Raw genomic sequence first — 17522 nt, forward strand, 5'->3', positions numbered from 1 at the left:
CAGAGCAATAAAATGATGTGTCCCTGTAGCTTAAAAGTCAAAACTCGACTTACTTTAATGAAAATGTGTATATGCGGGACAACGTTCACAATACAGCCTTATTGTTTAAGTGGGAACATTTCAATACTCCATCCTTCAGCCAGCCAAAACACTATCACGCTTCAAAAACAACACTTCTTTTATTGGCGTCATTTTATTAAATATTTCACCCCGAAACAAGTGAGGTGACTCAAAGATGACATTTCATTAGGTTTCGCAATGAAAGACAAATACACAAAGCAGACATTTGGACATTCGTGTGAGCGCCATTAATGCAGTTGCCAAATAAGATTTCTGAAATAAACGACTGTAGTTTGCTACAGTATGAGAACAGGAGTGAGTTCTCTCAGGACTTTGTGATAACTTGTAAAAGGCTTACAAATAAGCCCCTGGTCTTCCGGAGTGACGAAACAGGCCAATGCGTTTCACCCTCAGGTCTGTAATATTTTCCTTATTAAAACGTGAACGCACTTTAAGAGCGGTGAAGGAGGCTACGGTGACCCCAAAAGGAAATTCCTGACACTTAAGTCACCCTTTAAAATCTTTAAATGTCATTGCCTTAAATTAACAAAAGCAGAGCAAGCCATTTGCAAACGTATTGAACTATTTTTGCAATGACTTTAACGAAACGTCGTCAAAAGTGATTTTTGTGGATGCATACCCATTAAATATGCACACCGTTAAAAAATTACTTTACAAATGGTAACTAGCTGGTTTATAATAGTGCTGTGAGGGCTGGAGAGCGATTGGTAATAAATAATAAGAGACTGACTGCCACAGGAAGTGATGTTGCAGTGTTGCCAGGTAACAGGACGCGGTCGCCAGGCGCAGTGCTGGTCGGGGAGAGTTTTCAGCTTTTGCCGATGGACGCATTCCACTCGACGCGACTGGAAGCCGCTGCCGCACGCCGCCGTACACGTTCTCCACGGCCACACCTTCCAGTGTACGTCACACATGTCGGATGAACAATTCCTTACGGACGCCGGCCTACGGACGTGTGTTAGAAAGTACAGAAACAGTTACAATGTTAACGATGCTTTAAATGTCAGATATTGCTTGGGAAATCCTGTACCTTTGTTTCGCGTTGCATGTTTTGATTGTAGAGTTGCCGAAATGTCGACACGATACAGTCCTGCTCTGTGTGGCCACCGCGGGTCCCAGACAACGACCTGTGCACTGTTGAACGCAAAATTACATTATTTATCATCACAACATGATACACACTTGACTGAGACACTGATGTTAGTGCGCGTTCAGACCAGACGCGAATGAAGCGAATAAATCATGGTATTTCGCGCGTAGTTGATCACTTAAACATTTTGCGTCACTCGCCCATGACATTCAGATGCGAATATGCTCAATTTGCCAGCTTTAGCTAGCTTGTAGGGCCCTATTTTAACGATCTAAGCACATTGTCTAAAGCGCACGGTCTAAATGGGCGTGTTCGATTCCACTTTTGCTAATTTAACGACGGGAAAAATAGTTTATGCGCCAATTGCACGGCCTAAATGGGTTGTCCCTATTGTCATAATGGGTGTGTTTTGAGCGTAACGTGCAATAAACCAATGAGAGTCTCAGCTGTTATCCCCTTTAAAAGCAATTTGCGGCTAGCGCCATGCCTAATCCCTATTTAGGAAGCGGAATTTGTAAACTGAAAAACTAAGCGAAGTAAGAAGACCACCAGTTTAAGAATAATGTAAAAAAAATTGCGTTGTTTTCATTGGTATTTTTTGGCATTAAAACCTTTAAAAGCCGTTTTCTTTCAGTCATGGAAGTAAAATTGTCAGGCTTATAATTGGTGTAAATGTATCGATATCCTACATAATCATACAGAATCTCATAAAATAATCTACAAATATGCAAGAAAAGGTTTGTACAAACAAGATTTACAAACATTTTACAAAATTGTTCCATATTTAAATTTTTATGTGCTGCTGCGCATCCATGTGTGTGATAAGCAAACGCGTGTTGTAGTCTCGTTTATAGGCGCATATTACTAACGCGCTCATAAATTAACATAAACAATATTGCGCCACTGACTTTAGACTTTAGAGCAGGTTTTTGTTGGTCAATGGCGTAGTCTATTTTAGTTGCCTCAAAATAGCAACGCACCAACAATGCACCTGACACACTGCGTTTTCAGACCAGAACGTGGCACTAAACAACATGGCACTAAATGTGAAAATGATCATTACGCCAGGTTGAAACTAGCAAAAGACACTTGCCTCGCGCATTGTGCCGTGTGTATAATAGAGCCCGTAGTCTCAATATATATATATATATATATATATATATATATAATATATGCCTCCGCTCGCTACATTGTAATCATGTCACTACTAGAGCAAGCTCGTGATTGGTTAACATGGCCCACTTTTGCTAATTTAACGACGGGAAAATAGTTTATGCGCCAATTGCACGGCCTAAATGGGTTGTCCCTATTGTCGTAATGAGTAATGGGTGTGTTTTGGGCGTAACGTGCAATAAATCAATGACAGTTGACAATCCCTATTTAGGAAGCGGAATTTGTAAACTGAAAAACTAAGCGAAGTAAGAAGACCACCAGTTTAAGAATAATGTATTTTCTCGTCATTCGTCCCGCCTCATTTGCAAGAATTGCGCTGCACAATGTCTATCGAATATTTACATTGACTTAACAAGTAAATCACTCACGCTTAATGCTTAATTCGCGTCTAGTGTGAACGCATCATTAAGGAGAGGATACGGTATAAACATTTATATGAAAGGGTACAGCGAATGCACACTGCAGAACACTGTAATGGCATCAAGTACCCTTATAATGAGTAAATAGTCACATATACAGTACTCCTTTAGTCCAATGTTTCATATTAAAGAGGTCTGAATTTCATTTCACAGTGACAGTAAAGTGTTTTATGAACAAACCTTGCCCCAGAGACCAGTGATCCACTCTGCACAAGCGTGCGAGGTGCAATCTTCCTTGTCTTCAGGCCGATGGGTCTCCTTACACTCGGAGCTGGGCAGGACCCTCACGCTCCCTGATGCCTGCACCTGCTGACAAGAGACCCGCCTCTCTCTGAAGCCCCGCCCACAGGCACTGGAGCATTTGGACCACACTGTAGACACCCAGCTGACAGATAAAAGAATATAGAATATCATTACCCAAAACACAAATACACCTCAATAAAATATGCAGTTTTTCTGATTCCTTGAGATCGAACCCATGACCTTTGCCTTGCTAATGCAATGCTCTGCTGATCGACACTTTTGTACAGATACAAATACAAAATATAGCTGCAAGCAGCAATTGCCGGGTTTCGAGCATTAAAGCACGTCAAAAACGTCAGACGTCGATTACCAGGCTGAGGAGTTGCACCCGAATACAGACACAATGAATGATAGACCACCTCGCTCCAGAAAAACGAACGAGATGGTCAAAAACGGATCATACAGACTATTTATGCTTACACACATGTGCACATATAAGACAAACACGTAATGTCCTTAATGTGACGTTATTAGGATAATTTGTTAACGAGAATTAGTTATTCAGATTTATACGGAAACATACAATTCAGAAATGGCTAACTAAAAGGCCATTGAGTCGTAGTATGGTTATCAATGGTTCAAACAGGCTGTGGGCGTGCATATACGACACAAACAGCAGCGCAGGAGACCGCAAAGACCTACAGTGGACAGCACATTAAAGATGTCAGACGTCGTTGACAAGGCTGATCCAGCATCCACAAAAACGAAAGAGATGGTCTGAAACAGTTCATACAGACTATGTATGCTTAAACACCCGTGCACCTATAGGACAAACATGTCACGTGCTTAATGTGAAGTCATTCGCTTGGGGTCAAGCGATTTGGGACCTTATGACCTTTAAGGGCATGCCTGAGTAGATTTGCTGCATTGTTCAAAATAAATGATGAAAAGTAAGCTACCAGACACACTTGTTCATAGTTGTCAGCAAAAAAAGTGCTATCATTCAGTGAAATGTCTCCCTCTCTTCTCACGGAACATTGACAAACAGAACACTGAAGGAAATGTTTGTGGTGCTTGCAATGGCAAAACTTGGGTCACAAAATGTTAAAATAGTGTTAATGAGTCAAAATAGCCGAACCCCATGTCTCTAAGATGTTCTGATACAGAGATACAGCTCTTGCTAAATGGTTGCTAGGGTATTCTCATTGGTTGCTAGGGAGTGAACTGCAATCCACCAATGATTATACTCAAAGCCATGAAAGGCACAATCTATGATGACTCATGATTTTAGATGTAAGGTTGCAGTATTTTTAAGTAAAAATAACAAATAACCACTAGGTGGCGCTATGTCAAACTCGTGCATGCAACCTCGGGTCATGACTGTGTTACATGTAGCTAGTATCACGGCTATTCACTTTAGTTTAGTGAAGAAACAATTGTATGACCATTTGGCTTACTCAATGTCAAAGGTTTTGTTCAATTATGAGGCCAACTAGTGGTGTAGGCAAAAAATTTTTTTTGTATTGCCTCAGACTCTGCTCAGACATCAGCATAACAAATCTGGTAAAAAAATGTCATTTCATAGCGGAGTTATAACCATTTATGTTTAGAAAACACAAAAAATGAATGTAATTTTTCGTTTTTTGCAATTTTCGGCCATTTCTGATGGAAATTTTAACATAACGCCAATAGAGTTTTTTGTTCAGAAGGTAAAGTAAATTTCTTCCTATGGTGTTTTCGAGTCGATCGGAATAACCCTCGCGGAGTTATTCACGCATGTTTTGTAAGCACAGTTTTTGCAGTGCAGAACTAACCGTAAGGCAAAACCTGGTATGTTTGGTATCGTAGGACTTGGAAACAATTCAGGATGATAAAAAAAACAACTCCCATGAAAATCTCTTGACCACAGATAAAATTATAGGCGTGAAAGTTGTAACCATTGCGTAAGCACAGTATTTAGTGCCATTTTCCCCGTTATAGCGCCATCTAGTGTCCGATCGGCGAGCTTTTTATATCACGGCCTAAGACCGATGGCCTACAAATATGATTCAAGCCCCGTGATGATATCTCAAACGACTCTCGAGTTATGGCCGTTTAAATGTTTTAAGCTCCGCCCAGTTCGGTTTTTGGCCACTCCTTGCGTGATTGAATGTAAATTTCAATTTTTTTTGATAATTATTTATAGTCACACTCCACAGAATCAATCAACCTTGGTTAGGTTAAGATCGGGCGAAAAACCAGGGACTAGTTCGCAAAAGTAGGTTTGAACGTTATCGCCAATAACTCACAAACCATTTGATAGACAGCAACGCTTCCAGAGGAAAAGTTTTTCGTCATGAGCCGATCTATCATATGATGTCATGTTTGTTTGTGTACGTCAAACGTCATGTTATACAGGCACCGAAATACGGTATTACGCCCCCTAGTGGCCAAATGACACCAAAATTCTTACAGGCCTTCAGGAGCAGTACACGAAGAAGCACAGTTCATTTCGTTCCGATCGACCTTTGTTAACCCTGTCAAATCAGTCCTCAACCTTCAGTAGCCGACGACGGCCATGTTTTTGAAGATACACCAATGTCCTTCTAGACCCTTATGGTACATTGCACAAAGACATACCATACAAAATATTAGGTGTATCGGGCTAACGGTTGTGTAGTTATAGCCATTCCTGGTCTCAAGCCTGTTACAGCGCCACCTAGTGGCCAAAATCCGCATCTTTTTTACTGTGATCACGGAGTGAGCTGGTACATATGTGTACCAAACCTCGTTAAGATATCTCAAACCGTTCACGAGTTATAGCCATTTCAGTGACGATAGGCTACTTCCTGTATTAGGTTTTGGCGCCCCCTAGTGACCCTGAAGCGGAATTTCAAATTCTGTTCGATAATTATTTACCTACTCACTCCACAGATTTCTCCTGCATTGGAACGATTCCGATCGGGCGAAAAACCTAGGACTAGTTCATTTTGGCTTGAAATGCATATTATGCAAATTAGCGAAAAAATTTGCATACCGGAAATGAAATCGGAGATATACATTTTTAAAGTTTTGAGCCAGGGATTACAATGATACCAAACACTTGAGTGTCTGATGTCCGGTTTAGGAGTTATGATGCCCAACGCGTCGGGCATTGCTATAGCGCCACCTATGGGCCGATTTGGCTGATTCACTGTATCTGAGTAGCCTGCTAATATACAACCAGTTGACCAAGTGGCAAGTTTCTACGACTTACGGTTTGGGCTGGGCGATGCGTTTTAAGGCGGAAAAATAATAATAAATATAGCTGCAAGCAGCAATTGCCGGGTTTCGAGCTTTAAGGCAACGTCAAAAACCTCACACGTCGCATACCTGGCTGAGCAGTTACACCCGAACACAGTCACAATGAATGATAGACCACCTCGTTCCAGAAAAACGAAAGAGATGGTCAATAAAGGATCATACAAACAATGTATGCTTACACACACGTGCACCTATAAGACAAACATGTAATGTCCTTAATGTGACGTTATGAGGATAATTTGTTAACGAGAATTAGTTTTTCTGATTCATAACGTAACATACAATTCAGAAATGGCCGTGTTTAGTTGAACTACAAGGCCATTGAGTCATGGTATGGTGCAATGATGCAAACAGACTGCACACATTTACATAAGACACACACACAGCAGCGCAGCAGACCGCAAGGACCTACAGTGAACAGCAAACACAGCTGGAAAGATAATGCTTGACATATTTAATGTCCTCCTGAATTGTGTTATGATAACCCCAGGATTAAGCATAAGGCAAAACCTGGCATGTTTGGTATTGTTGGACTCTGTGTAAGGTGCCACCCACCAGACCAACGACGGATGCAAGTGGAGTGGGTGAAGGGGACTCGTGTTCGTTCCTTCCTCAGCGCTTCTAGAAGAATAATTCCATATCATGATTAAATTAATTTATTTGATCTCTGTGTTTAAATTATAATCTGACTCCAATTTAATATATTAAGAATTTTGTGCATTATTCCAATTATCTGTTGATCATAATTTAGATGTTTGATTATTTATAAATTCCCATAGTCTTAATTATTCGTTCATTAGGGACCCGATATCGCACAGGATATACGCCGGCCGTTTGCGTACATCTCACGGACACAAAATTGCCAGTTCTGATCTTAGTCAGAGGTTGCCGGGTAAACTAATATTTTTATGTCTGGCCGCCCCATGCTTGCTCCGATCATAAAAATAGTTACTTTAGTCACGATCATGCAACTTGCTAAGGCAGGTGATAGACATAAATCTGAGAGTCCTGGTGAATGTGCTACCTGCTCCATTCAACATCAAAACACCAGTGTGTTCATATCCTGACATACTTATTCTGCGGTAATACCAGACTCCTTCTAATCTACTGGAAATAATAATTTCTGAAAGAATTAAAATAAATCAATACAATTCCTGAAGAATTCAGATGAATCAAATGTAACAATTTATTATACCAGGCAGGTTTCAGCTTCAAACATAAATTAAACAATATCATACAGAATTTGATTCAATTCCAATTAATTAAAATGATCAACAGTTGCAAAAGTTACAAAGTCATACCTGGCAATAGACACTCTGGCTACAGAGTACTTCCATCATGAATATAATATACCCAAAATGGTGTAAGAAGATTCTGTTAAAGATTTCTCCCATAATGTTTGAATACACACACACAACGTGTGGGGAAGTTTCTTACTAAAGAATACTTCCATAATGTCTGAATACACACACCCAAAGTGTGGGGAAGATTCTTGCTAAAGAATACTTCCATAATGTCTGAATACACACACCCAAAGTGTGGGGAAGATTCTTGCTAAAGAATACTTCCCAGAGTCTATTGCCAAGCCACCTTATATACACAGAATGAGACAAAGAATAATAAAATCTCAAAACAGGATTTGGTTGGTCGGTTCTCGTGACCTGAAGGAGCACCAAATGGGACTGTTAACCATCTGTAATCTAGATCTCCTCATGAGTTGACACCCATCACAGGAGTACAGATTATGTCTTAAGTTTTAAACTTTGATATACTTTCTCTTAGCATTATAGAAATTAGACCTTTTTAACCATCGCACCATGACCTTTAAAACAACACCAAACATGAAGATGAAACCTTTGTAGCATCACAACATATGACATACTCAATGTTACATGTGTTTAGTACATTTCCAGTAACCAAAACCTTAAAAGAGAAGAGAGAGGGGGTGAAATACAGATCAGTTCCTGCGAATCCGTGACCCCTGTGGAGTGAGACAACACGTCTCTCAAAAATAGACACATAATGTGTTTTTTGTTGTTTTATGGTCCAGCTCCAAAAACAAAACTTGTCCACCTGTCCTACATCTGCAACAATTCAGGACTCCTGTGAAAAAAGTCCCATGAAAATACGGTGACTGCAGCCAAAGTTGTAGGTGTCTAAAATAAGCTACCAGACACACGTGTTCATAGTTGTCAGCAAAAAAAGGTGCTATCATTCAGTGAAATGTCTCCCTCTCTTCTCACGGAACATTGACAAACAGAACACTGAAGGAAATGTTTGTGGTGCTTGCAGTGGCAAAACTCGGGTCACAAAATGTTAAAATAGTGTTAATGAGTCAAAATTGCCGAACCCATGTCTCTAAGATGTTCTGATACAGAGATACAGCTCTTGCTAAATGGTTGCTAGGGTATTCTTATTGGTTGCTAGGGAGTGAACTGCAATCCACCAATGATTATACTCAAAGCCATTAAAGGCACAATCTAAGATGACTCATGATTTTAGATGTAAGGTTGCAGTATTTTTAAGTGAAAATAACAAATAACCACTTGGTGGCGCTATGACAAACTCGTGCATTCAACCTCGGGTCATGACTGTGTTACATGTAGCTAGTATCACGGCTATTCACTTTAGTTAGTGAAGAAACAGTTGTATGACCATTGGGCTCACTCAATGTCAACTAGTGGTGTAGGCAAAAAAAATTTTGTATTGCCTCAGACTCTGCTCAGACATCAGCATATAAAATCTGGTAAAAAATGTCATTTCGTTGCGGAGTTATAACCATTTATGTGTAAAAACATATAATTTGGAGATAATTTTTCGTTTTTTGCAATTTTCGGCCATTTCTGATGAAAATTTTAACATAATGCTAATAGAGTTTTTTGTTCAGAAGGTAAAGTTAATTTCTTCCTATGGTCGTTTCGAGTCGATCGGAATAACCCTCGCGGAGTTATTCGCTCGTGTTTTGTAAGCGCTATTTTTGCTGTGCAGAACTGACTGTAAGGCGAAATCTGGCATGATTGGTATCGTAGGACTCGGAAACAATTCAGGATGCTAAAAAAACAACTCCCATGAAAATCTCTTCACCACAGATAAAGTTATAGGCATGAAAGTTGTAACCATTGCATAATCACAGTGTTTAGTGCCTTTTTCCCAGTTATAGCGCCATCTAGTGTCTGATCGGTGAGCTTTTTATATCACGACCTTAGACCGATGGCCTTCACATATGATTCAAGCCCCATGATGATATCTCAAACGCCTCTCGAGTTATGGCCGTTTAAATGTTTTAAGCTCCGCCCAGTTCGGTTCTTGGCCACTCCTTGCGTGTTTGAATACAAATGTCAACTTTTTTTTGATAATTATTCATATTCACACTCCACAGAATCAATCAGCCTTGGTTAGGTTCGGATCGGGCGAAAAACCTAGGACTAGTTCGCAAAAGTATGTTTGAATGTTATCGTCAATAACTAACGAACCGTTTGATTGACAGCAATGCTTCAAGAGGAAAAGTTTTTCATCATGAAACGGTCTATCATATGATGTCATGTTTGTGTGTGTATGTCAAACGTACCGTGATACAGGCACCGAAATACGGTATTACGCCCCCCTAGTGGCCAAATGACACCATAATTCTTACAATCCTTCAGGAGCAGTAAACAAAGAAGCACAGTGCGTTTCGTTCCGATCGACCTTTGTTAACCCTGTCAAATCAGTCCTCAACCTTCATTGGCTGATGACGGCCATGTTTTTGGAGATACGCCAATGTCCTTCTAGACCCTCATGGTACATTGCACAAAGACACACCATACCAAATATTAAGTGTATCGGGCTAACGGTTGTGTAATAATAGCCATTCCCGAACTCAAGCCGATTATAGCGCCACCTAGTGGCCAAAATCGGCATCTTTTGTACTGTGACCCCGGAGTGAGCTGGGACACATGTGTACCAAACCTTGTTAAGATATCTCAAACCGTTCACCAGTTATAGCCATTTCAGTGATGGTAGGCTACTTCCTGTATGGAGTTTTGGCGCCCCTTAGTGACCCTAAAGAGAAATTTCAAACTCTGTTCGATAATTATTTACCTACTCACTCCACAGATTTCTCCTGCATTGGAAACGTTCCGATCGGGCGAAAAACCTAGGACTAGTTCATTTTGGCTTGAAATGTATATTATGCAAATTAGCGGAAAAATTTGCATACCGGAAATGAAATAGAGGTGATACATATTTTAAGTTTGGAGCCAGGGATTACAATGATACCAAACACTTGAGTGCATGATGTCCGGTTTAGGAGTTATGAGCCATAACGCGTCGGGCATTGCTATAGCGCCACCTATGGGCCGATTTGGCTGATTCACTGTATCTGAGTAGCCTGCTAATATACAACCAGTTGACCAAGTGGCAAGTTGCTACGAGTTACGGTTTGGGCTGGGCAACGCGTTTTACCGTGGAAAAATAATAATAAATATAGCTGCAAGCAGCAATTGCCGGGTTTCGAGCATTAAAGCACGTCAAAAACGTCAGACGTCGATTACCAGGCTGAGGAGTTGCACCCGAATACAGACACAATGAATGATAGACCACCTTGCTCCAGAAAAATGAAAGAGATGGTCAAAAACGGATCATACAGACTATTTATGCTTACAAACATGTGCACCTATAAGACAAACATGTAATGTCCTTAATGTGAAGTTATAAGGATAATTTGTTAACGAGAATAAGTTATTCAGATTTATACGAAAACATACAATTCAGAAATGGCTAACTAAAAGGCCATTGAGTCGTAGTATGGTCATCAATGGTTCAAACAGGCTGCGGGCGTGCATATACGACACAAACAGCAGCGCAGGAGACCGCAAAGACCTACAGTGGACAGCACATTAAAGATGTCAGACGTCGTCAACCAGGCTGATCCAGCATCCACAAAAACGAAAGAGATGGTCAGAAACAGTTCATACAGACTATGTATGCTTAAACACACGTGCACCTATAGGACAAACATGTCATGTCCTTAATGTGAAGTCATTCGCTTGGGTTCAAGCGATTTGGGACCTTATGACCTTTAAGGGCATGCCTGAGTAGATTTGCTGCATTGTACAAAATAAATGATGAAAAGTAAGCTACCAGACAGACTTGTTCATAGTTGTCAGCAAAAAAAGGTGCTATCATTCAGTGAAATGTCTCCCTCTCTTCTCACGGAACATTGACAAACAGAACACTGAAGGAAATGTTTGTGGTGCTTGCAGTGGCAAAACTCGGGTCACAAAATGTTAAAAAAGTGTTAATGAGTCAAAATAGCCGAACCCCATGTCTCTAAGATGTTCTTATACAGAGATACAGCTCTTGCTAAATGGTTGCTAGGGTATTCTCATTGGTTGCTAGGGAGTGAACTGCAATCCATTAATGATTATACTCAAAGCCATGAAAGGCACAATCTATGATGACTCATGATTTTAGATGTAAGGTTGCAGTTTTTTTAAGTGAAAATAACAAATAACCACTAGGTGGTGCTATGTCAAACTCGTGCATGCAACCTCGGGTCATGACTGTGTTACATGTAGCTAGTATCACGGCTATTCACTTTAGTTTAGTGAAGAAACAATTGTATGAACATTGGGCTTACTCAATGTCAAAGGTTTTGTTCAATTATGAGGCCAACTAGTGGTGTAGGCAAACATTTTTTTTGTATTGCCTCAGACTCTGCTCAGACATCAGCATAACAAATCTGGTAAAAAAATTTAATTTCATAGCGGAGTTATAACCATTTATGTGTAGAAAACACAAAAAATGAATGTAATTTTTCGTTTTTTGCAATTTTCGGCCATTTCTGATGGAAATTTTAACATAACGCCAATAGAGTTTTTTGTTCAGAAGGTAAAGTAAGTTTCTTCCTATGGTGTTTTCGAGTCGATTGGAATAACCCTCGCGGAGTTATTCACGAATGTTTTGTAAGCACAGTTTTTGCAGTGCAGAACTAACCGTAAGGCAAAACCTGGTATGTTTGGTATCGTAGGACTTGGAAACAATTCAGGATGATAAAAAAAACAACTCCCATGAAAATCTCTTGACCACAGATAAAATTATAGGCGTGAAAGTTGTAACCATTGCATAAGCACAGTATTTAGTGCCATTTTCCCCGTTATAGCGCCATCTAGTGTCCGGTCGGCGAGCTTTTTATATCACGGCCTAAGACCGATGGCCTACAAATATGATTCAAGCCCCGAGATGATATCTCAAACGACTCTCGAGTTATGGCCGTTTAAATGTTTTAAGCTCCGCCCAGTTCGGTTTTTGGCCACTCCTTGCGTGATTGAATGTAAATTTCAAATTTTTTTTGATAATTATTCATAGTCACACTCCACAGAATCAATCAGCCTTGGTTAGGTTCAGATCGGGCGAAAAACCAGGGACTAGTTCGCAAAAGTAGGTTTGAACGTTATCGCCAATAACTCACAAACCATTTGATTGACAGCAACGCTTCCAAAGGCAAAGTTTTTCGTCATGAGCCGATCTATCATATGATGTCATGTTTGTTTGTGTACGTCAAACGTCACGTGATACAGGCACCGAAATACGGTATTACGCCCCCTAGTGGCCAAATGACACCAAAATTCTTACAGGCCTTCAGGAGCAGTACACGAAGAAGCACAGTGCGTTTCGTTCCGATCGACCTTTGTTAACCCTGTCAAATCAGTCCTCAACCTTCAGTAGCCGACGACGGCCATGTTTTTGAAGATACACCAATGTCCTTCTAGACCCTCATGGTACATTGCACAAAGACATACCATACAAAATATTAGGTGTATCGGGCTAACGGTTGTGTAGTAATAGCCATTCCCGATCTCAAGCCTGTTACAGCGCCACCTAGTGGCCAAAATCCGCATCTTTTTTTACTGTTATCCCGGAGTGAGCTGGTACATATGTGTACCAAACCTCGTTAAGATATCTCAAACCGTTCACGAGTTATAGCCATTTCAGTGACGATAGGCTACTTCCTGTATTAAGTTTTGGCGCCCCCTAGTGACCCTGAAGCGGAATTTCAAATTCTGTTCGATAATTATTTACCTACTCACTCCACAGATTTCTCCTGCATTGGAACGATTCCGATCGGGCGAAAAACCTAGGACTAGTTCATTTTGGCTTGAAATGCATATTATGCAAATTAGCGAAAAAATTTGCATACCGGAAATGAAATCGGAGATAAACATTTTTTAAGTTTTGAGCCAGGGATTACAATGATACCAAACACTTGAGTGTCTGATGTCCGGTTTAGGAGTTATGATGCCCAACGCGTCGGGCATTGCTATAGCGCCACCTATGGGCCGATTTGGCTGATTCACTGTATCTGAGTAGCCTGCTAATATACAACCAGTTGACCAAGTGGCAAGTTTCTACGACTTACGGTTTGGGCTGGGCGATGCGTTTTAAGGCGGAAAAATAATAATAAATATAGCTGCAAGCAGCAATTGCCGGGTTTCGAGCATTAAAGCACGTCAAAAACGTCAGACGTCGATTACCAGGCTAAGGAGTTGCACCCGAATACAGACACAATGAATGATAGACCACCTCGCTCCAGAAAAACGAAAGAGATGGTCAAAAACGGATCATACAGACTATTTATGCTTACACACATGTGCACATATAAGACAAACACGTAATGTCCTTAATGTGACGTTATGAGGATAATTTGTTAACGAGATTTAGTTATTCAGATTTATACGGAAACATACAATTCAGAAATGGCTAACTAAAAGGCCATTGAGTCATAGTATGGTCATCAATGGTTCAAACAGGCTGCGGGCGTGCATATACGACACAAACAGCAGCGCAGGAGACCGCAAAGACCTACAGTGGACAGCACATTAAAGATGTCAGACGTCGTCGACAAGGCTGATCCAGCATCCACAAAAACGAAAGAGATGGTCAGAAACAGTTCATACAGACTATGTATGCTTAAACACACGTGCACCTATAGGACAAACATGTCACTTGCTTAATGTGAAGTCATTTGCTTGGATTCAAGCGATTTGGGACCTTATGACCTTTAAGGGCATGCCTGAGTAGATTTGCTGCATTGTACAAAATAAATGATGAAAAGTAAGCTACCAGACACACTTGTTCATAGTTGTCGTCATAGCCGAACCCCATGTCTCTAAGATGTTCTGATACAGAGATACAGCTCTTGCTAAATGGTTGCTAGGGTATTCTCATTGGTTGCTAGGGAGTGAACTGCAATCCACCAATGATTATACTCAAAGCCATGAAAGGCACAATCTATGATGACTCATGATTTTAGATGTAAGGTTGCAGTATTTTTAAGTGAAAATAACAAATAACCACTAGGTGGCGCTATGTCAAACTCGTGCATGCAACCTCGGGTCATGACTGTGTTACATGTAGCTAGTATCACGGCTATTCACTTTAGTTTAGTGAAGAAACAATTGTATGACCATTGGGCTTACTCAATGTCAAAGGTTTTGTTCAATTATGAGGCCAACTAGTGGTGTAGGCAAACAATTTTTTTGTATTGCCTCAGACTCTGCTCAGACATCAGCATAACAAATCTGGTAAAAAAATGTCATTTCATAGCGGAGTTATAACCATTTATGTGTAGAAAACACAAAAAATGAATGTAATTTTTCGTTTTTTGCAATTTTCGGCCATTTCTGATGGAAATTTTAACATAACGCCAATAGAGTTTTTTGTTCAGAAGGTAAAGTAAATTTCTTCCTATGGTGTTTTCGAGTCGATCGGAATAACCCTCGCGGAGTTATTCACGCATGTTTTGTAAGCACAGTTTTTGCAGTGCAGAACTAACCGTAAGGCAAAACCTGGTATGTTTGGTATCGTAGGACTTGGAAACAATTCAGGAAGATAAAAAAAACAACTCCCATGAAAATCTCTTGACCACAGATAAAATTATAGGCGTGAAAGTTGTAACCATTGCATAATCACAGTATTTAGTGCCATTTTCCCCGTTATAGCGCCATCTAGTGTCCGATCGGCGAGCTTTTTATATCACGGCCTAAGACCGATGGCCTACAAATATGATTCAAGCCCCGTGATGATATCTCAAACGACTCTCGAGTTATGGCCGTTTAAATGTTTTAAGCTCCGCCCAGTTCGGTTTTTGGCCACTCCTTGCGTGATTGAATGTAAATTTCAATTTTTTTTGATAATTATTTATTGTCACACTCCACAGAATCAATCAACCTTGGTTAGGTTCAGATCGGGCGAAAAACCAGGGACTAGTTCGCAAAAGTAGGTTTGAACGTTATCGCCAATAACTCACAAACCATTTGATTGACAGCAACGCTTCCAGAGGCAAAGTTTTTCGTCATGAGCCGATCTATCATATGATGTCATGTTTGTTTGTGTACGTCAAATGTCACGTGATACAGGCACCGAAATACGGTATTACGCCCCCTAGTGGCCAAATGACACCAAAATTCTTACAGGCCTTCAGGAGCAGTACACGAAGAAGCACAGTGCGTTTCGTTCCGATCGACCTTTGTTAACCCTGTCAAATCAGTCCTCAACCTTCAGTAGCCGACGACGGCCATGTTTTTGAAGATACACCAATGTCCTTCTAGACCCTCATGGTACATTGCACAAAGACATACCATACAAAATATTAGGTGTATCGGGCTAACGGTTGTGTAGTAATAGCCATTCCCGATCTCAAGCCTGTTACAGCGCCACCTAGTGGCCAAAATCCGCATCTTTTTTACTGTGATCCCGGAGTGAGCTGGTACATATGTGTACCAAACCTCGTTAAGATATCTCAAACCGTTCACGAGTTATAGCCATTTCAGTGACGATAGGCTACTTCCTGTATTAAGTTTTGGCGCCCCCTAGTGACCCTGAAGCGGAATTTCAAATTCTGTTCGATAATTATTTACCTACTCACTCCACAGATTTCTCCTGCATTGGAACGATTCCGATCGGGCGAAAAACCTAGGACTAGTTCATTTTGGCTTGAAATGCATATTATGCAAATTAGCGAAAAAATTTGCATACCGGAAATGAAATCGGAGATATACATTTTTTAAGTTTTGAGCCAGGGATTACAATGATACCAAACACTTGAGTGTCTGATGTCCGGTTTAGGAGTTATGATGCCCAACGCGTCGGGCATTGCTATAGCGCCACCTATGGGCCGATTTGGCTGATTCACTGTATCTGAGTAGCCTGCTAATATACAACCAGTTGACCAAGTGGCAAGTTTCTACGACTTACGGTTTGGGCTGGGCGATGCGTTTTAAGGCGGAAAAATAATAATAATTAAAGCTGCAAGCAGCATTTACCGGGTTTCGAGCATTAAAGCACGTCAAAGACGTCAGACATCGTCGACCAGGCTGATCCAGCATCCACAAAAACAAAAGAGGTGGTCAGAAACGGTTCATACAGACTATGTATGCTTAAACACACGTGCACCTATAGGACAAACATGTCACGTCCTTAATGTGAAGTCATTCGCAGCTACCAGACACAGGTGTTCAAAGTTGTCAGCAAAAAAAGGTGTTATCATTCAGTGAAATGTCTCCCTCTCTTCTCACGGAACATTGACAAACAGAACACTGAAGGAAATGTTTGTGGTGCTTGCAGTGGTAAAACTTGGGTCACAAAATGTTAAAATAGTGTTAATGAGTCAAAAGAGCCGAACCCCATGTCTCTACGATGTTCTGATACAGAGATACAGCTCTTGTTAAATGGTTGCTAGGGTATTCTCATTGGTTGCTAGTGACTGAATTGCAATCCACCAATGATTATACTCAAAGCCATGAAAGACATAATCCATGATGACTCATGATTTTAGATGTAATTTTGCAGTATTTTTAAGTGAAAAAAACAAATAACCACTAGGTGGCGCTATGACAGACTCGTGCATGCAACCTCAGGTCATGACTGTGTTACTTGTAGCTAGAATCACGGCTATTCACTTTAGTTTAGTAAAGTAACAGTTGTATGACCATTGGGCTTACTCAATGTCAAAGGTTTTGTTCAATTATGAGGCCAACTAGTGGTGCAGGCATACCATTTTTTTTGTATTGCCTCAGACTCTGCTCAGACATCAGCGTATCAAATTTGGTGAAAAAATGTCATTTCGTTGCAGAGTTATAAGCATTTATATCTAAAAAACACAAAAAATGAATGTAATTTTTCGTTTTTTGCAATTTTCGGCCATTTCTGATGGAAATTTTAACATGACACCAATAGAACTTTTTGTTCAGAAG

The 17522-nt window shown here is 40.5% G+C and overlaps 1 protein-coding gene across 1 annotated transcript in view; it reads right to left on the reverse strand.

Moving 5' to 3' along the window:
* adamtsl3 (ADAMTS-like 3) overlaps positions 1–17522 on the reverse strand; it is a 246130-nt gene that overhangs the window by 1008 nt on the left and 227600 nt on the right. The window contains exons 28-30 of the mRNA XM_073859643.1: positions 2944–3145; positions 1112–1215; positions 812–1026 (exon numbers count right to left, since the gene is read on the reverse strand). Coding sequence (XP_073715744.1) covers positions 812–1026; positions 1112–1215; positions 2944–3145 — 521 coding nt within the window. The remainder of the gene's footprint in view (positions 1–811; positions 1027–1111; positions 1216–2943; positions 3146–17522) is intronic.

This window comes from Misgurnus anguillicaudatus, chromosome 21, assembly GCF_027580225.2.
Source record: "Misgurnus anguillicaudatus chromosome 21, ASM2758022v2, whole genome shotgun sequence".
Classification (NCBI taxonomy): domain Eukaryota; kingdom Metazoa; phylum Chordata; class Actinopteri; order Cypriniformes; family Cobitidae; genus Misgurnus; species Misgurnus anguillicaudatus.